The sequence below is a fragment of the Artemia sp. Qi Xiang Cuo genome, chromosome 6 (assembly GCF_049724085.1).
Source record: "Artemia sp. Qi Xiang Cuo chromosome 6, ASM4972408v1, whole genome shotgun sequence".
NCBI lineage: Eukaryota > Metazoa > Arthropoda > Branchiopoda > Anostraca > Artemiidae > Artemia > Artemia sp. Qi Xiang Cuo.
In genome coordinates this window covers 81,945,199-81,967,854 of record NC_142799.1, presented here as the reverse complement: position 1 = coordinate 81,967,854, position 22,656 = coordinate 81,945,199, and the positions used below count along the sequence as shown (strand labels likewise).

Genomic DNA, 22,656 nt, shown 5'->3' with positions numbered 1-22,656 from the left:
TATATATATGTATATATATACAATACAAAATGTTACGTAACATCATTGATATTTTTTTTTAAATAAAAATAAAAACAATAAAAAGAAGAAATTAAAATTAATAAGAAACAAACTAAAGAAATTGAATTGATAAATTTTGAGTTTATTGTGGGTCCTTATAGCCTAGCCATAATTACCAAATATCTGAGCAGTTTGGGACTGGATTTGAGTCATTCATAAGTTACTTTGATGTACTAAGTTTGTTTTTATTAAAGACCACCGACGGAATTTAGGGGTTAAATCTCCTTATTCAAGCAATTATTTTAAGACTCTTATGACCTAGCGTTTGATATTGTGCACAAGTCAAATTTGTTTGTTCAGAATGAAATTCCAAATAAGTTATTGTTGAGAATGCAAAACAACAAATATTTGTAATTTTTAGATTATATTTTAGTAGGCTCATTTTACTAGCTCAGTAAAGAAACACAAAACGCAAAAAAAAAATGTAGGCTAAAGGTGCAAAAACAATGAGCACTTTTTACCCCAAAAGACGTACCGTAGATAATTTTGAGACTACACTGCCTTTCCATGACGATCAATAAAAGTTTAAATAGGGATAAAATCCTTTTAATAGACAGCGTTTCACAAACAGTGATAGAACTTACAAAAAAGAACAGATATTTCGGTCACATATGTAGTGACCGGTCATCAGTAGTAAAACTGGTCACAGTAGTAAAACTTAGTTTTACTACTGATGACGGTCACTGTATTTGTAACCGAAATATCCTGAATTTTTTTTTAATTTCTATCACTGTTTGTGAAACACTGTCTATTAAAAGGATTTTATACCTATTTGAACTTTTATTTACCCCAAAAGAATCGTCAAAGGATATTTATTGTTTCTCCTTCGTAATCTTTTTTCTTCTGTGAATCTTGTGGACTCATTTTGGAACGTGAAGCATTTGAAGAACACTGTATAAACATATCAAATATATATCCGTATTCAATTTGCCGTTTTATACAAAAACCTATTGATTTCAGTAAGAAGTAGCCTAAGTAGTAAGCAACAGTAAGTAAGAAGCAACAGATTAACACAAAACAGAATAGTAGTCTGTTTATAAGGAGGTCCTGTCTCAAATCCTGAACTTGTTTTTTAAATAATTTTATTACTTTAATAAGGCTTCTTATTCCAATTAGATCGCCCCTGTGTTTCAGGAGTCGCTCATCAGGAATTGGGACAAGAAGCAAAACTTTAAAAGCCCTAAAAATAGCCCTTTCTAATACCATGTGACTGCTCAAACATAACCCTATCACTGCCAACTTAAAAAAAAAGTACGTGACAATCAACATTATCTTCTATTTGATTCCCTATTCGTCTTTCCACGACTGTAAGATGACCACGTGGGAATAAAAAGAAAAACACACACTATTGCCACCCATGCAAAAAAAAAAATCCTATTTTCATTGGCGAGGGGTGAGGGGCTATACTCTTCCAGTAAAAGGTTTCAACCATGGCAATTTAAGGTGCTTTGACTTTCAGAATAACAATTATCATTTCCAAACTAATGTCAGTTGGGAAATGTTTCTCGAGAGTTAGTTCAGCTGAAAACGTGTCCGTAACTTTCGGTTACAAAGAGCCATAGTTTGCCCTCTATAAGTCTGTCGCTACTGCTGTAATCGTGAATTAAAAAAAAAAAGAAACATGATAAAGACATGATAAAGACCCACATTTTCTATAGAAACTGGAAAAGTAAAAAGAGTGATTCCATTCAGAATTTAAATGGAGGTCTATTACTTTTTTGGAAGAGGGACTAAGCAGACGTCCTTGTCGAGTGGTTAGCGCGCTAGACTTGAAATCCTTTGTCCGTCAGGACAGGGGTTCGAGTCCTGGTTCTTTGATTTGGAACGAGGGTCAGTGGCGTGACTCTATAAGGTCAGTCAGAGTTGACCCAGCTCTAAATAGGTACAAGGAGCAATCTGGGAAAAATAAACCTTTAGGGTTTGCAAAGTCGCAGGATAGCTTGCGCCATTCCCCCATTGCACTTCTTGGCTGAAGGGCCATGAAACGGAGGTCAGCACCACCGATAGGCACCTTAAAGCCCAGTGCTGTATTCTTTACCTTTTTTCTTTCCTTTTTTTTACTAAGCAGTATATACTTTGTTTTTGCTAATAATACATGAGCAATGGTTTTAAACGCAAGATGATTGCATTTACAAGAAGGGACTGGGGTGGAAAATTTCAAGATAGGGAACTGAAAACCACAAGCTTGGTTTATGACCTTGAAAAATAGACTAAATATCTCGAAATTTTCACTCATTGATATTTGTGTCCTAAAAGGCCAAAGTTATATTGTTATGACAGAAAATAGATCTTTATGTGAACAGAATTTCCCTCATAAACAAAAAAATAGAATTAGAAATTTTAATTTCCGTTCAGATGAGACCTATCATGATAATCTGCGATATATTGCTCAATCAATCAGACTAGCAAAAGAGGAACAGTGGTGATCTTGAATCTGTTATTTTGACCTCATATTTGAGAGGTTTCTGGCTTTTCTAACTTTAAAAAATTTCTTTCTGGAATTAGAAAATTGGAACTACTGCTGCGACCGTGATACTTTATGCTGTAGATGTATACCTTTTATTACGTGTATGACTATACACGTAACAAAAGGTGGAACCATTGAGGTGACTATAATAGTTATTGCTGCTTCATAGAAAGAATAAATTATGTTTTTGTAAGAAACTGGTACAAAATGGCTGAAAACCACCTAATGGCTACAAATGAAGTGAAGTCAGTCTTGTAGTTATTAATGTCACTAAATTCAATGATACAAGACTTCACAAATCAGCTGTCCTTATAATTGTACCAATGGCGTACATGATATCCTGTACCATTCAAATATTTTAGGTAGATACTCTTCGACTGGCTATTGGCTATATAAACTTCCTTGCGGACCTCTTATCATCTGATCGTCACCCCCAAGATGCCACACATGGTGCGTCTCAAGAGCCTCCAAAGAAAATAATTGTTTCTAACAGAGGTAAGTAGCAACTCACTTTGGGGACTTTGATTAAAAACAAGGAACTGACCAATTATATGTAAAACAGATTGTTTTTTCTCAACTTTGCTTCTTTTTTCGTTCGACTATTTTAGTTTTTTTTGTAATTGAGCTTCCCTCTTGCCAAATGAGTTCCAATCCATATATTTAACTGGGATGGTAACCCTTAGAGGCTATATTTGGAAGAAAATAAAATAAACAGTCTTTGACGCACATATAAATAGTTCTATTGGATTTTCAATTATATTTAAATTTACAAATATTAGAACAATATTTTCAGCTTATGTTCAAGAGTCTCTACTTAGTTCCCTATTTTCAAAGGTGTCGTTCGGGGGGCGGGGGGGTCAGTCTCCCCAATAATGTAGAGAAAAATTTATTATATATCCCCTGCCCCTTCACTATCTGGATATGGACCCCTCTTGCCCCCCCCCAATACACATGTTAGCGATTCACCCCTGCCTATATTGGAAGGTTGAATTTTCACGCTCCTGGATTCAAACAAAAATAAGATAGTCTTAGGAAAGTGCGGTTCATTTTTATCTCAGAGAAACAAATCACCTTTAAGCAGGGCCGAATCTCCAGCATTTTTATTTGGGGGGGGGGGAGAGGGGTCTATATCTGGATAGTCAAAGGGCATGGGATAAATAAAAGTTCAAATAGAGATAAAATCCTTTTAATAGACAGTGATTGATAGAAATTCACAAAAATACTAGATATTTCGGTCACATATACAGTGACCGTCATCAGTAGTAAAACTCAAAGTAGTAAACAGTTTTACTACTGATGACGGTCACTGTATATGTGACCGAAAAATCTAGTGTATTTGTGAAATTTTATCGCTATTTGTGAAAATCACTGCCTATTAAAAGGATTTTATCCTTATTTGAACTTTTATTTATCGTCATGGAAAGGCAGTGTGGTCTCCAAAATTATCTATGGCATGGGATGTATAATATTTTGTTTATCCACATTATTGAGGGGGCAACTACCCCCCCCCCCGTGCTACCCCGAAACGACGCCCCTGCCTTTAAGTTCATTTTTCTCACTTAGTTTCCAGGCCATTATTTTTTCTGGAATGAATGGGGATGCCCATTCGTCTCAAAAGGCTCCGAAATGTGAAATACTAATGACTAGTTTTGTTGTGAAGGTGTTTAAGCGCACTTGTTGCTATGAAATTTCAGGCGTCAATTGAAAATACGAGCAATATTTTGATCGGTTCTTTCCCGAATTTCCTGAAAAACTGAATTAGTTTTCCATTTTATTTTCTGAAAATGATCCTATTGCATAAAAAAACTTTGTTCTGAGTAGCTGAAATATAGTTGCTGAAGAACATTACATTACAGCGCTATGTTGTTTCTGAATATTATCTTTTTTTAATTACAAAGGGCGAAAGTTATTGTAACTGCCTTTCAAATAAGCCCTTCAACAGCTTTTTATGATGTTTCAGTGCCCCGCTAGCGGTGAAGAAAAAAAGGACACATCAGTGCTACCAATGCAAAAAAGTGATTTTCCATGCTGTTAAAGGCCAGGGGGCTGCAATTTTCCTGTTTGCAGGGCCAGATAAAGGGTGATGGGAATGATTGGGCCCAATTCGGCCCCGCGCTTGAAAGGGCCCGCTTTTCCATCAAAGTGAATAATATTTTTGAAATTGTGAAAAATTCTTAACAATTCCCATAAGCGTTGCTTCTAGAGAGAGATCATTTTCCAAGCTAAAACCAATGAAAAATTATCTGATATAGTTTAGCAAGTATGTTGATTGAAAGTGAAGACGCAAGGAAATTAGATTTTCAAACAGCTTTAGAAGAATTTACAGGGCCAAAACTTAAAAATATGTAAATTCATGCATTCATTTTGGTTATGTAAATTTCAAAAGGCAGTTTCAGCAGTTTCATAATGTCTAGGGGATAATAGCGTGAATAACCGTAAGCACAAAATGGAACAAAAAAGGACAAAACAGGAGTAAAACGTAAGCTCAAAATAATCAAATTGGACTATCAATTCAGACAAGATCAAGAGAACAGCCTGAAAAACTTAAATTCACGGGTGGAAAGCGGTAGTGAGAATTACAAGAAACAGCAGGAATCAGAACGTTTCAAAAATGAATGTGAAGAGCAAAGAATTGTGCGGTTGGAAGACAAGTGACAGCGAGAATCAGAACGAGTCAAAAATTAAGGTGAAGAAGAAAGATGTATTACGTTAGAAGAACAAAGCCATCCGTAATACTCAATACCAACAAACTGTGGTGGAAAACCTAGTAAAAACCTACAAAGATGCTATAAACTAACAAGTGTTAACTACAAGTGATTGGGACCGTTCAACGTTGTATATATTCCCTGAAGTGTCTTCAATCCCGCAGAAAATGTAGCCAAAAAAAGTAATCTATTTGGAGGTTCCTGCCTGCTTGGTCGAATTGCATTGGCACCTCCACAGTTTCCAAATGAATTGGTTTGGCCTGATATAGAATATCACTTCCTTTCTAAAAATTTCCACGAACAAATATGAAACTTGAACTCGTGTTTTGCTTTAGCTTCATTCAATGTAAGCAATGATCGAACCATCAATACTCGTAATGTTTTCAGCTTCAAAATAGATGAACAAATTTATCACAAAATCGATTTTTGGGCACATCCATCAGAAACCCCTGAACATGATTTTCAACCAGATTCATTTGGTCAAATGTACTTTTTAGACCCTGATGAATCTGTTAAAGAAGACCTTGCAAATTCTTTAAATTAAGGGATCTCTCGTAACCCAATGAATGTCTTGGAAGAAATATTGTGAAACACAAAAAACAATGCTAAAGTTCACATGAATATACGCGGAGATGAGGATGATTTAAATCAACCTCTAGCTTCACTGGGGCAACAGCCTCTGATGAACGACAAGTGACAATGAGAATCAATATTTAAAAGCTTGCTACGCAGCCGTTTGTCTCCCGGTCCTATATCCAGAAATATATATATATATATATATATATATATATATATATATATATATATATATATATATATATATATATATATATATATATAAATATATATATATATATATATATATATATATATATATATATATATATATATATATATATATATATATATATATATATATTTTATATATTCCGATAAATATCTGAATTCCAATAAATTCATTTTCAAAATAATATTTTACTGTTAAGACTAATTGAAATAATAGTTGCCATACCAGAATAAGCTTCAAATGACAATTTTTATCTCACCAGAGAGTTATTTTTAACGCGTTTTCAAATTTATGGTTACTAACGACCGTGATCCGCTCTTTACTAGGTTGCAGCCATAATTTCAACCATGATTATTATCTGGAAAAAAGCACTGCATCAATCGAACTAAATTAATAACAAGAGCAGCTGAAGTATTGCTAACCTCCTGTAGCTAAACACCATATCACTGATCCTGACATGCAATACATCCAAATGTGTATATGAAACGAATAACCAGATTAATCAATCATTATTATTTCATAAATGAACCCCCGTTTGAATTCAATATTAACAACTTTGATTTTACAAACAATAGATTGTAAATGTCAAATAAAGTAGCAGTAACATATGCATTATCACATTTTAAGTCTGCAGACACGCGAGCATTGATTTGAAATTTATGGGTGACTGTCATGAAATTGAGCAGTGGAAGTGAAAATATGTTCTTTAAGTGGACTTCCTACTCTGTCATGTTGAGCATAAAGGATGTATTTCAAGATGTCCATTTCGGGGAATTACTATTTGCCAAGGCCGTATCCAGAGGGGGAGGGGGGGGGGGTTTAACCTCCCCCCCCCCGAAATGTTTGTTTGACTCGTAAAAACGTAACAAAAAAGGATATAAAAAAATTTTGTATGCGTTTTTTTTAGTAAAACCCCCTCCTAAAAATCCTGGTTACGGCCTTGCCATTTGCTGACTTTTAAATTTTGTTTAAAAGTTTAATTTTGCATTTTAGGGTATTTTATTTGTATTTACTTCCTTCAGAAAATCAGGGTTTTCTTTACTTATATTTTATTTAATGCACAATAATCCTGGCAAAGAAGTTCGTTGAGCCTAAAAAAAAGCATCTCAAGATGCCCATTTTGGGCAATTGGTAGTTATTTATTTTTATTTTGCAGGGGTTTTTATTATTATTTATTTTCATCAGAAATCTGTTGCTTTTTCTTCGCATTCTGTTGTTAAAATTAAATAAAAAAACAAGTTTTTTTCAACTGAAAGTAAGAAGCAACATTAAAACTTAAAACGAACAGAAATTATTACGTATATGAGGGGAGTCGCCCTCTAGTCAATACCTCGCTCTTTACGCTACAACTTTTTTTAGTACTTTCTAAAGAGCCATCTATTCTAATTAACCGGCCTTTGTGAGTCAGGGGTTTTGTGATTCGGACAAAATTCAAACTTTAGCGTAAAGAGCGAGGTATTGACTAGGAGGCGAACTCCCTAATATACGTAATAAGACATACTAATATAGAAATTCGTTACGTAAGTTAATTCGTAAGTTACGTCAGAACAAAATTTCGAGAAAGCCAATTAGCCAAAAAAGGAAAATTAATATGCAAATTTCGCTTTAAGTATTCATGTACGGTGAGCCAAAATCAAAGCTGCATTAATTCAAAAACGTTCAAAAATTAAATTAAAAAAACAAGTCTTTTTAACTGAAAGTAAGGAGCGACAATAAAATTTAAAACGAACAGAAATTATTCCGTACATGAAAGGGGCTTCGCTCTTTACGCTAAAGTTTGACTCAGTCTCACAACTTTATTTATTAAAACAATAAAAACTTTAGATAACTGTTTTGAAAGTACTAAAAAAACTGTATCGTAACGAATGTGCAACTGACTAGGGGGCGACTCTCCTCATATACATGATTACTTTCGCTCATTTTAATTATAATATTTTTCCGTACTGTCGGTTGAAAAAAACTTGTTTTTTATTTAATTTCTATTCGTTTTTTAAATAATGATGGGAAATATGGCGCCCCTTTCGTAGAAAGGTCCCTTCCCCAAGGAGATATCCTCCATGGAAAGATCCTCCCACGTAACCCCTACTCTAACCCTGACCCCCCCCCCCTAGAAAAAAATCCTCCTGAAAACGCCTGTATACTTGCCAATAACCAACACTAAATGTAAACAATGGGCAAAGTTTATAACTTGCAGCCCTTCGCCCTTCCCCCGGGAACAGTGGGGGATTAAGTCATCCTCAAAGACATATTAATTAGATTTTCGACTATGCTGAACAAAATGGCTATCTCAAAATTTTGATTGGGTGACTTCGGGAAAAAAATGAGCGTGGGAGGGCGCCAAGCTGCCCTCCATTTTTTTTGGTCACTTAAAAAGGGCACCAGAACTTTTAATTTCCGTTCGAATGAGCCCTCTCGCGATATTCTAGGACCACTGGGTCGATACATTCACCCCTGGGAAAAAGAAAAAAAAAGAAAGCAAATAAACACGCATCCGTGATCTTTCTTCTGGCAAAAAATGAAAAATTCCACATTTTTGTAGATAGGAGCTTGAAACCTCTACAGTAGGGTTCTCTGAATACGCTGAATATGATGGTGTGATTTTCATTAAGGTTCTATCACTTTTAGGCCGTCTTTTCCCCTTTTTTCAAAAATAAGCCAAATTTTCTCAAACAAGTAACTTTTGATGGGTAAGATTAAACTTGATGAGACTTATATATTTGAAATCACAATTAAAATCTTGATTCTTTTTTAATCAGCACAAAAATCTGATATTTATGATGTATCTATTGGTATCAAAATTCCGTTTTGTAGACTTTCGGTTACTATTGAGCCGGGTCGCTCCTTACTTACAGTTTGTTACCACGAACTGTTTGATACAGAACATTCTGTTGTTAAAATACAGAATAAACGTGGCTAAATGCTCTTGTCTAATTTAGATTGAATAAATCCAGTTGTAATTTTTTTGAAAACAAAACTATTGAAATTTAAGCAATTTATTTTCATTCGGTCATTTAACAATTATTGATTAAGGAACTGTATGGTTTTGAGAATCCGTATTTTCTGTAGGTCTGTGAGAATACGTTATTTTATTAATCTCAAAATAAAAATCATTGGCTTGATGAAAAAAAATAATAATCAGAAACAAATGCTTAATTAGCCAACATTTCTTCGAGTCGATTAAAAAAGGAAAAAAGGCAGATAGTTTCAGGGAACAAACAAGCCTAGTAACCGTTTTTGGACCGTCCTTTGGTCTTTCGGGCAATCCGTTTCTAATAGGTCCTACTTTAATCATTATTTTATATCACTAAGCGTAAACATAAAACGTGTGCCCTTGAATAATTGATTGATTGATTGATTGTGTGTCCTTGAATAGTTCTTCTATTCCAAATAAGGTGGCCACACGGGATTTCATACACATGAAAAAAGTGAAAACGCAAATAAATCAATTGATTTGTTCTAAGGGACTAACAAAATAACTTATTTAATTTACACAGAATTTATTAAATTTGTGCTGAAATTTGATTTGATATTTTTAATACTGAAAAACACCTTTAAGTGGCTCCAGGCTCACCAGGGGCGGATCCAGGTCTTTTTTAGGGGGGGGGGCAAACAGGTTGATCCGATAAACTTGCGTTAGGAGCAAGTTTAAGTACACAATCTTGCGTTAATTAAGTAAATTACACTACTTTAGACTACGTTATGGGGGCACCCCCTCAAACCCCCTGGATCCACCACTGAGGCTCACCAAGGTATTTAAAATGGCCTACGACCTGATAGCTTAAATAGACTAATATAGCCAAAACAGCCTAATAGCTTTATAGCCTAAATAGCTTAAAAAAGCATACAAGCAATAAAAAAAACGCATACGAGCGCAACTTCTATTGCTTCGCATTAATTTTTGAGCTTGCTTTTTATCAACAGCTGGTTCCTTATGGCAAATAAAATAGGGTACCAGCAATATAAAAATACTGGATAAATCGTTAAAAAAACGTTCAAGAGTTATAACCTGTTCGAACAGGCTAGGAGCGTCATTGAATAAGGTTATATTTTTTAGATCAAATTTACATACATTTTCAGATAGGTGAGGAGCAACGGGGTTCAATTTGATTAATTTTGGGGATCCATTAGTCACGCAATGTTTGCTAATCGAACCGAGATTCGTCGTCTGTGTTCTCAAACTCAACAAACTCTATCTGGTTATATCAATTAGATCTATGTTTTATGACTTTTTCGTTTTTCAAGATCCTTTGAAGTTTCTATTGTTTTTGTTTGAGTAGAAAGGCCTTATTGACTCCCACGACTCACCCCTGCTGCCACCTACAACTTTTTTTTACATAATTTATTCAAGGATTATCGATCGAGTCTAATGGGGGTCAAGGTCAATCGATCTGTTGTTGTTTGGCCACGTGTAATGACATGAGGGTGATTTACATAATCGGCGGGGGAATTATTGATTCACGAAAGGGGAATTAAGAAACAAACATGGCTTCTTCGTTGTTTGGCATAGAGTCCATAGGGGAGATGGATTTCTGAAAAATTGATTGCGTAATCAAAGTGTGTCAATGACCTAAATTTTCAAGGTCTATTTGTTTGTTGTTCGTCTAGGTGTAATAACTCCGGGACAAAGGTTGCACATGCGTAATGAATTCTAACGGGAACAATTTTATTGATCTAGGACTCGAGGGGGAATTGAATTTCCGAGAACTTGATTGCATAATTGAAGGGGAAATGGATTTCCGAGAACTAGATTGCGTAATCGAGGGGAAGTGGATTTATGAGGAATTGATTGCGAAATCGAAGGGGAAGTGGATTTCCGAGAAATTGATCCGATAACGGGAAACAGTTAGATCACGTGCTTTCTTCTCAGCCAATCAGCGATTCAGATACATCTTCCTTCTCAACCAATCAGAGGGCTCGTTACATATTAGCAGCGGAGGGAATATGAGGAAACGATTTTTGCTATAGTTTTATTAGTCTGTAAATAGAATTTAAAGGAGTGAGAACAGTTTTGACTTTACTCATTTGGATATATATTTGTGTGTTGATGATGACGAGTGGAATATTTACCCTCATAGAATTTTATAGTGGATTTGATGGCAATAATACAAGAGCACCAAACATTGCGGTGGAAATCACGAAAGGATCACGGCTTTGTCTGGAATGGGATGCAGTATATTCAAGATATGTGATATCCTTGAGCAAATTTAAAATGGAGGTTCAATTATGTTTCGCCGCAAAAGTTGATATAGCACATGTGAATAGACTTCAATGTGCTTTAAGTGCATTGGTGAAACATATCGAAGACAATAAACTCTATCGCTAATTGTACATGCTTAGTATTGTTGTTGTAATTATTCAATAAAATTGTTTCGAAATCGAAAACGTTCCCTTTCTTTTCCGGTTAGGTTAGGCTAGCAAATCAGGGTCAGTCTAGAGTCAGCAGTCAAAGTGAAAGGATTGAAAAATGAATAGATTTGAGAAAGAGAGAATTAGATCAAATCTAGTGTTTATGGAAAAACATTTGATTTTGGATGATGATTTTCTCAAGTTATCTCTTAAACGCAGGATATTCTTTTGTCAGGGAACACTTGACAATATAATGAGGAGTGATTCTCTCCCATTGGACTATTGTATGAACCTTTTAAAATGTGATTCAAATGCTTATAGTCAATTTATTGATATATTAATTGGAACAAAGCAGAATCATATCGTGGATATACTTTTGAAAACATTGCCAATGGATTCAATGTAGATGGCTCCCCCGTTAATCGAAAGAAGTAACGTCACAGAGTTACTTCTCTTCCCCAGTCCTCCACCTTGAATTTATGGAGCGAGGACGCTCAGTTTCGTTTTAGCTGTGAGTGAGGCAAGTGACATTGGAAACCCCAAAAAAAAATGTTCTATATATGCCCATTGTGCTTGTACACTCTTGGCAGTTGGACTCAATGTGAGAATTGTACAATTATTGATGACTATAGTGAAAAGTGTAAATTATGTAATCCATGTAAATTACATAGAGGCTATGCAGTACAAAATAAAGGATGTAATTCATGTCTTGAGGAGGTGTGTGACTCTCACCCTAGAGGGCACCTGTGCTCCAATTGTCACTATGATAAATGTGATCAGTGGGAGAATACTTACCCCGCTATGATTGGAAAGAATCCTAAACGTGATTTTAGTTTATTTCTACGAGATTGGTATCGTCGTGGATTTATATTATTCTGGGAGGAGGAATCTGGTCTACGATTCAACTGTTGGGCTAACCAGACAATTTGGTTTCTACGTCATCGTTGTGACGACACTACCCATTATGACTATAAACCAAGTGATTTTTATTTGGCGGTTACCGAATGTGATTCACCATTTGAAAACACTGTATATGATATTGCTTCAAATAGACCGATTGAAACTCGTGAATTTCATAATATGAATGCAAATAGTATCATTGACTATACAAAGAGATATGACAAGAGTGAAGTTACATTGTACTGCAGAAAATGTGACCCTGACATTGCAGTCAATCAAGATCAATATACAGTGAATCCAAATGATTTACCGGCGTGAGTGGTTCACGACAGTTGCCTACACATCGAAGAAGAAATCTAAATTGAAGATTTAAAGACGTTGTTGTATATACAAGTATTTTATTAATTATCAAATTCACAAATATTTTTTAAGCACTTTACTCCTAGGGCACTGAAATCAATACTGTATAGGTCTGAGAGGATATTTTTCACTAGAAAGTCGTTCAGACGTGGATTTTCACTATAAATGTGGAGAAACTGCTTGTAAGCATAGCTGCGACATCGGAACACAAAATATAGTAGTGCATGGAAGCCACAGCTTTTAGTCGTTAGATCCTGCACCCTCTTCCGATTTTGGATAACAGTTTTCCCACTGCTCTCAATATAGTTGCGGATGTAGGGTGTGTAAAATGTAAAGGGTAGACCAAGAGGATCAAAAAATTCAATCGTCTTCATTGTTTGAAAGATGCACAGCCAATGACCCGTCAGCACAGTCGACGGACTGCTATTAACAATAATCAAGGTATTGTTGACACTTTGAATTTTTCTTAGAAAGTCCGAGGGTAGACAATAGGATTTGTATTGGGACATGTAGGGGTCCATATTAAATACATTGATTATTTGACTGGTGTTCATGGCGCCAAGTCTAGTAGAACACTGCCTTCGGGAGTGATTTCCCAATAGGTTTCATATTGATTTAGTGAGATTAGTGCAATACTCTCAGCCAATGGATCGGCAAATGTACACTCTAAACGTACACTCCCCGTACGTACTATACTCATATCATGTGTACCAGACAAATCCAGTACAATGATACCATGTGTTTTAGCAAACATATCTTCGGTTATACCATTTTCAAATAGTTGAGAGTCGTGATCTAGGGTTTGCATGGTCAACTCGTAAAATGTTCTATAGGAATTTTTGTCAAAAGATAGATTATAGAGTGGGATACCATTTACTTTACACACAAGAGATGAAAGTCCAAACATCTCGAATTTATGTGGACATTCAGTCCACGATCCTGTTGCAATAGCGCTTTTTACAAATATCAAGGTAAGTTTTGACGGAATTTTGCCATCGATAAAGGATGAATCGGTGAAGGTGCGTGATCCCATAGCAATATGACGTTGATTGGTGATTGTATGAGGAATAAGTAGTTTAATATTATTTCCATTGGCTCTCAGTTTTTCCACGGCCAAAGCAACAGAACTCATGACCTGGTGTTTGCGTACATGAAGCATTGCCGAGGTGAGGGAGAGACTTACATCAGGATTGGCAGCAAGTTGTTTTCTCAATATTAAATTGGATGGTGCAAGCGTCAATTTTATATCCACTTTAACATTCGGCGGCATCCAATGGGGTATGTTAAATATTTCATGATATATTTTTCCAACTAGATGTAATTCGCTAGTTGTTGCATTTTTAAGTGCATCTGTACTATCAGTATTAGTAATATACTGATATGTAATAGAGGTGCCTCTCAATTCATTGTTTAACTTGGGTGTTATCAACATCAATTGCATACAACTAGTATAACTTTAGAGATTGTTGCTTGTGCTCACCAGCGTGCCATTGATGTAGACGCTAATTTGAAGAAATAAATTATGTAATATACAATTTTCATACGATATTCCATCATCCCGAATTGGCTCTGCAATATCGGATCTCCGGACTTTCTTTTGCAAATCTACAAATGTCGAAGACAAGTTCATAAGGTAGTTTTCATTGGACTAAATTTGAAAGTGGATATAATCGGAGAGGGGTTGTTGAGGGTAAAATTGTTCATAGTATCCATGCTTGACACTCACATCAACATTTTCAGCATTGAATAGATTCAGTGAGGCGGTGATTGAAGGTTGACAATCCTTATGCGGTAGGTAGGACATTTTAGGAGAAGAAATCTAGTTTCGATCTAACAATTTTCTTCCTGGGACTTCTTCTTCTGTTTACACTATGTGTCGGCTTTTTCCTTCTTTTTTTTTGATAAGAGGGATGATGTCTTTTGTTTCTGGCCGGAGTGGAGACTGATGAGTGATGCAGTGTTTCTAGACCTTTTTAAGCCTTTACAATTTTGTTTTCATCTCTCGCCAACGGCTCACGCACGAGACCTAAGATTTTCCGAAGCACTTGTTTTAAAATCCATGCAAGAGCTCCAATTGTATACTGTAGAGGATGCAAAATCTGTCGCAGCCGGTACAAGATATTTTCTAGCCAGTGGTAGTGAAGAGTGAAAGAGCTTAGCAAAACAACTGCCAAGACCCTAGCCAGACATTGACGAGCGACCTTTGTAACAGTCCATTCCATTGCCCTGTTGTCTTGGGCCAAGAGTATTAACATAGTAGTCAATATCAGGACAAGTGAATACCACTTTTTTATTAGACATCTTGCTATTGAACGATGGGACGAAAATGGCATGTAATCACAGACAAACCTTTTGAAATTTCTATGGGATCACCCAATTCGGTTCTCAGTGTTAACTGACAGAGTTCCAAATAGGAAGTGTTTACGGGAATATACTGAAGATGCTTTATATTGTAGTGGTGAATATGTTCTTGATTGTTTTTTCGTTCAAGAACTCGTAGGAAGGGAACATTTGAATTACCGACCCGAGATGTTTCCATAAATGAGGCGTAGAGAAATATACAAGTGTCCGTGGAGAAGGCAGTCGGGTGGTCAGCAAAAATGAAATTAGTGTTTCCGGCACTTTCACCACTGATTATATTGAGCTTAAAGCCAAGAACATCCTTTAGGTTATCATTGAGAATAACCTTTTCGCTGGAAATGGGTGACAAATCTAGATCTTACCCTCTTCCTTTGAATAGTTGAACTGAAAAGCTCATTTTTTACAAGTAAAAGTTCTTTTATTAATAGAACGACATAGATCATTCTTACAGGTGAGTTCCTCGTAGGGTAACTCAATATATGGATAATCCATCCAATTGATTTTTTGAATTTGTTCTTGATCACTTTAGGATGGTGGTGGCGGCCAATCATAGGGTCTAATTTTTATTTCATATTTACGATCCTTTCTCAGGATATCATATGTATTTTTGAGAATACAGTCGACAAGAGCCACTTCATACTTTCCATTGTCGTCGAATTTGATGGTGGGGGAGAGTTTCGTCCAAAAATCACTTGTTCTATTCAAGTCATTGTAGAGAGGATCGGAAACATTGGACATGAAAGTCACATAGAAATCATTGGGCATTGTCAATGCCTTCAGCACTGATCCAAGAATCAAAATCTGAGATTTATCCTAGGCAGCGAACGAGCAACTGTCTCTTGCCCCTACGAGTACGACTCTTTAATATCTTTTCAATTTGATAAATTTCACTAGTGTTTCTAACTTTTTGCAGTTCATATTCATAAAAACCACCGAGAATCTCATCAACTTTGGTGTCTTGCAGTCGATATATCGTTGGCTCGGTGTCCGGGATTTTGGACACTTTAAAAAGTTCAGTGCTCCATAAATAATTCTCCTTTTCAAAAATATTGGTGGTTCTATTAATTCGAACAGTATCACCAACATTGAATTTCTTCTTTTTCTTCTCATTGCCATTGGAATATTACTTTAGAAAAGCATCAAATGTATTTTCATTGTAGTGAACATCCCAAGGGTTTGAGTTGGACAGAGATCGATGAGGTCAATGGTTGTATATCTGCCTGATTTTATCTAAATCGCGTATAAAAGCTCGTGTATAATTCAGCGTAAAATATCTTGAAATTAATAGACAAATCATTCTTATTAATCGTTAAGCCAGTGCAGCATTTATCGGGCTGTGACTATGATATAGTGTTGTATTATATTTCAATAGAACCTTTGTACATGTGGGTTAACAAGTTCACTGTCATGATCCGATTGAATTTTTCTATACGAATCCTGTTCAAGAATACTTTCAATGGCCCGAGCAACTTCAACATCTCTCTTTGATCGCAGTGGAATGGCATATGCATAGCGACTAAAAGACACTGATTGCCACCAGAATATATTTGTAGGGTGCATTGTGACGCCGTTGAATTTCGTCTAAAGTTAAAAGATCCATTTGCATTATATGCAGAGGGAAAGAGGCTTTAGTTTGTCAATATTGTTTGCTGCGAAGCCTGTGATTCCGATGCAGTGTGTTAACGCGGTTTATTCTCTAGATACTGTTTTGCATTTTTCAATGTGCTGCTAGAGACAGATCTAGAAAGTGTTTTGGGAGAGCTTAAACTTATCGCTTCGCCAATATTTTCATAGACACCTTTCAGAACTTCATCCATTTTGAACGTAAACACGTAGTGTAATGTCCACTCCCCTTTTGCACACTGGAGGATGAATCAATTCGTCTTTGCGTTTGACTGGCAGCCACAGGTGTTGTAAAATCAGTGGTGCTAGTATTTTCAAATATTGAATCTTCTTCTTTTTTGTTAAATGGTGTTGGTGCTGGCGTTGATGAAGGACTATATTCTCTTGGTTTCTTTAGAATTTACTTATTGCCAATAATACTTTATGGAAAGTTTGATGCACTTAGAAATGTGTATAGATTATTTTCAATTGATGGAAGTCATTTAAGATTTGCTACAATATCGCAAATTAAATCAACTATATTATAACTTTTTCCATGAATTATAACCTGTTCCCCTATGCTGTCGACTTGAAATTGTTCACCAGCAGTTTCCAGTATGAGATAAGATAATACTCTTTTACTCTGTTCTCGATAGGTGAGTGGCAATAGGTTTCCAATTTTCGATACAATTAAATTCAATTCTTTCTCCTTTGATTGTGCAGAATCTTGAGGAGATGTTTCCTGTTTAGAGGGATCAGTGGCGACAGCGACGGGTTATACTCTCACGATAAGGTTTATGTTTGTCCACACGTCGCAATGCATCTTGAAGTAAAAGCAGTTTTTTGTCATCAGCAATATTCTCATCATTAATAAATTTGCTTAGATTGTCTTCAAAATGTTCGACGAGCGAGAGAATATGTTTAAATGGTGTGAATTTATAGGGTTTAGCAATTTTCTAGAGAAAACTCTTTACAAGTCCTGCAATTATTGCCAGTAAAAGTGTGAAAAAACTACCGCCTGCTTGAAGGAGCCGTTTTGTTTTAAATTTTTTCCCCTTTTTTTTAAAATCCAACGCACGTACAGTGGAACGATGTTGCTTTGTCTGTTGTCTAACACCTTCTGGCAGTTAAACATTGCCCTCAGTTAAATTTAAACAAAGTTCAGATATTAGATTAATGAAATCGTTGTCAACACCATGTTTGAGTATGGCCTTCCTAAGCAAGGGTTTTGAAGTGCTTAAAACAGAAAATAAATGCCGTTGTTCACGTAGTTTCTTCAGTGTCATAATGGCAACTAATAGCCTGTTTTACTGTTCACTGGAACATATACTGTAATTTCATTGTCGAAATGTCGGTGACTACGCGAAGATCCTCGGGTATGCTCCGATTAAGATCCAGAAAAATGTAACCTTTGGGCTTGCTTGTCACTTGAGTGTATGCGTACAACAGAAATTTTGGTGTGCGGGGGTATATCTGTTTTTTGAGTGTTATGCGCTAGCTAGAATCACCAACGACTCGATAGATAATATAGATAGTGCAATTCAAAGCAAGGGTTCGCATACATTTGCTCTGATGAAACAGATTATGTAGAACCAGAGTAACGGAAATGTGTTCATGGTGAGATCGGACAGTGAACAGTTGTAGCATTTCCTGTGAGAACTGTTCAATGGATTCAGCCAAATCATCAATAATCAGCCACGAGTTCGGTTCAATACTATTGAAAACATCAAGTCCCCGTATGAATTGTATTGGTATGGTTGTGGCAATAGCTTTTATTTTATCATAGGACTCCTGCCAAATACTATAGCAATAGTAGATTTTTTTCAGTTTTTTCAAAAACATTTAATCGCAATTTTGAATTATTTTAGCTAAAAGTGTTGTTTTCCCCGACATTGAGGGACCACACAGAAACAATCTAAAGGGTGTTTTAAATTGATACTTACTGCTGACAACAGTTGGACTATAACTAACTGTAAATCATACATATCCAATGAATAGATAGTAATTTACCTATAGATCAGTTTATTCAAGAACAACAAAAAAACAATATTTCATAGCAGCATTTATTATGGCAATATTAAAACAAATATTTTTTCAACATGAACAATGATAAAAATAACACTCAACAAGAACCTGATAAAATTTCATGGTCAACATGAAAACTCTATTTGTTCAACATGAACAATGATAACACTTTATGTACAATAAAAACACTTTTGTCCATCATCAGCACTTATTGTCTTTAAAAACACTTTTCTGTACAACAGCATCAACAGCACTTACTGTCTTTAAAAACACTTTTCTGTACAATAACAATTTTCTATACAACAACAAAAAACACTTGGAACATGAACTAGCACAGTTGAACATTATAGTGAATTTAAAGGTGGGATGCCCCCCCCGGGTCGCAGGGCCGAAGGCCGACCGGCCGCGGACGGGACCCCCCCCCCCGGGAGCCGGCCGCGGGAAGGGCCCCCCCCCCCCCCGGGAACCGCGATGGAAAAAACTGTACACAATAGTTGTCCGGTCACTGCTGCTGCTACAGGTTAGGTTGGGGTTGGGTTAGTTGAGGTTAGTTAATTTATGAACGGGTTCGGTTAGTTAATTTATGAATGGGTTGGTGAAGGTGGTGGTTAGTTGGTTAGTCAGATTGGGTTAATTTATCCAGACGAAGTTGATTGCGATAGTCTACGCATTCAACTCGGTCTGAAATACGGTAGTGGCCATGAGGCAGGACACTCACGCCATTCTCGAGTACATATACTTTGTCGGATATACACGACATTTCATTTTCTCCACTCTTACAGTATAATTTCTATACTGTAGAGAGTGAATTGCAAGCACTTGTGCTCTTTTCACTAGGCTACTTTCTACACAGTCTCTATACACGCTCATGTTAAAATTGCTATTTACAAAGTGTGTAGGCATCCCTTTACACGAATGTTTTTTTTCCCAACTATGAGTTTTCATGCTATAGAATTTAGGGCCCGGGAACACCCACCGGGAGATCAACTCGCTCCCCGTCTCTGATTTTAACATAAATAGTTGTCTGGGGGCGTGACATGTCACCAACTCGGGGTAGAGGGACGGATTCAAGTTGGTGTAATCCAACCGTAAGCTGATATGTTTCCCCTTTTCTAGATCACCCAATAAATCTTCAGTCCCACTTACTTTTAGCAGCAGAGACTCTGTATCTCCATAGTAAACTTGAACCTTTCCCTCCCGTGGCCATTGCACCTTGAGCACAGTGTAAGAGAACGACAACATGAGCTTTTTGGAAATTTCCAGTACTGAACTGCTGCCTGCTATATTCTTGTTCAGTACCACATTTCGCTTTCGCCTGTGTAGAAGAACCATGCCAGCCTCTATGCTCGTGAACGATGTAAAATTGGGATCGGCAATAATTCGTGCACACTCTAGAGGGTCATTCACAACGTCGCAGCGAGATCTATTAGGAACGCTTTCACACATTTTGCCAAACGCTGAATTTAGAATGAGCTTGTACATTTCCTTCTCCACCTTTGAGTTTGCCCTAGAGCGTTTATCGACAAAAGTGTCGATAAACATTTTTAAATATGGTCGCTAATTGAACTGCAGGACCCTATGTATTTTGGTGATTTTGAAACCATTGTTCACAATCCAGTGCAAAAGCCCATTGTGAACATCGATATTCTCCTTAGTGTCCAAATCAGCAATCAGGTTTTGTTTGGAAGGAGTCCAGGGCATCCCCATATCCTCAACCAATGATAGTTTGTAGGGGCTCAGAGAGTCCCTGCTCACGGGCCGATTGATACAAGGAAGGACAAAATCTTTGACTGAGTCGTGAAGCGCCAGCGGAATGTGACCGTCAATTTCAAAGAACCATCCTTGTGGCCCGTTATCCTCGACGGTGATAATGTCGGGGAATTCACAAGGATTCTCAAGCCATTGAGAGTTCCCACATGGCAAAGAGTAGTGAGACATTGCCCAGGGGTACAATGAGTTCATGTCCAACAACACTGCTTTTGACTCTAAACTGGTGCCTTGTCGACTCGGATCGGCTAATAAGACGCGGTCCCCATGAAAAATATACCCTCCCCTCATTGAACACTCTACAAAACGGTGCTGATTTACGTCGGTGATTAGGCCTATTTCCTCCCTACTAATTTTTAAAATCAAATCCATCACTAAATGGGGTGTGGAAAAATAGTAGCCTATATCTAACCCGAACTCTGAATAGATTTGGTCTGTCTTCTTACAGACTATATCCAACAGAGTTAGAAAGTCACTGGCCAAGTACAGTCTACAATAATCCCACCCATTTTTACAATCCCCCTTAGACCACACCTTCTTGGCAAACTCATACTCCTCGGCTGTGCATTCACTGCTGGTCAGTGAATTGTAAAAAGCTTCAATTGGAGGTAGTTTCACCTCGCCTAAGCGAGCACTAGAGCAGTAATAGTCGAATGCATATACACCTTTACAGGTCAGCGTATCATACATTTCACTGTCTGGAAAGTGCTGATTAAGCAAGGGAAAGCTATCAAAATTGTCACTTTTGTGCACTTAAATCAATTGACTCAATGCCTTGGGAAAAAAAATAAAGGAATCTAAAAACCTGATTTTATTCCAACACCTATGCCCATTATCCGCTACCTACCATTTCAGTCCGAGAAGCAACAACTTCTCGGCAGATTTGGGAATAATGTTATAGGTAAATGAATTTCTTTTTACCCATGGAATGTCTACTCCCCCTCCCTCCCTGTGCATACGTGCCAGTGCCGGTAAAATAAATTTTAAGTCATAATTAGAGTTGTGGATAAAAACAGGGATAAAAAAGTGCTGGCTAACATTTAAATTACACGATTGATGCGCAACCCCCTAAAATTACTACCCCCCGAGGATATTTCCTGCCACAAGTGATTATGATCTCTGACTTTCCCCTCCCACCGCCTCTTTTCCCTGTAGCCCCCTTATCCCCCTCTACAAACTCCCCCTTACAAGACCAACATATTTTTTGATCTTTAATGGCGAGATGATCCTCTGCAGACAGCACCATTGGATAATGGGTATTTCTCAAACGAGAAATAGCACCATTAGCCGTGCCAATTAGTTTAGTCAGTGCCTTGACCATACACTACCCCACATCCAACGTTTCTACTATTTCTAACAACTGCATGATGTTAGAACTGTCTCTTTGCGCGTGAGCATAGGACACTGAAATAGCCTGGTGTTCTTTGATTCGGTTTGGAAATTGGGGGTCGTTCACCTCCACCAACTTAGCTTCACAGTCCAGAGATATTTTGTTCCACTGGAGAAGGGTGTTCTGGAAATTTTTAAAGTGTAAAATTGCCCAATCCCCAGAAACCGTTTCCACTGTCTGATAGCCGTGGCGTCTACAATTCCTCATATGATCCCGTAGTTACATTACGCTACGCAATCGAGACAAGCATTTCGGAAAGTAAAAACATTCCCCCCTCTGCTGCCCCTCCCACCAAACTCTACGGATGTCAGTAATAGGGTTAAAATGGCCAATTGCATTCGGTTCACTAGATGGGGGTGTAAACAACAACCAAACCCAGTGTCTGACCAAATCAATTGCCGGACTTTTTACTGGGAATACCACCCCCTTCTTGTTAGAACGATCCCCATCTTCAAATTCAGTTTCATACCGAACCAAAGCAACGCCGATATTTGAATAGAAATTAGCCCTTTTAAACATGTCAATGGTTCGTAGCGTTACTGGGTATTTTCCTTCTAAGAACGAGAAATCTACAATGGGAAAATCGGACCCTTCCTTCCCATGTACAGCCCAATTGTCTAGATTCATCTTGGTAGCGTCATCTGCTAGAGGCTGAAATGCTGATATGAGGAAAGCATACCTGAAACATTTTTGACCTGTTTCAAAACAGATATTCTGGACACCGCGACAACCTTCTAGATCAGGATTATATTTTAAAATTGTATCCCTTTTATACCTACCAGCCCCACCTCTTAAAATAAAATCTTTCTTAAATTTACAAATATTAAAACTTAAACTTTCAAAAAAAAGAACTAGAGATCCACAACCATTTTCATTAAAGTTCTCG

At 36.9% G+C, this 22,656-nt stretch overlaps 1 protein-coding gene across 1 annotated transcript in view; it reads left to right on the top strand.

Moving 5' to 3' along the window:
* The window catches only part of LOC148951664 (pancreas transcription factor 1 subunit alpha-like), a 59,239-nt gene that overhangs the window by 10,858 nt on the left and 25,725 nt on the right, over window positions 1-22,656 (top strand). The window contains exon 3 of the mRNA XM_089090414.1: window positions 2,890-3,022. Within this exon, the coding sequence (XP_088946540.1) occupies window positions 2,890-3,022 (133 nt within the window). The remainder of the gene's footprint in view (window positions 1-2,889; window positions 3,023-22,656) is intronic.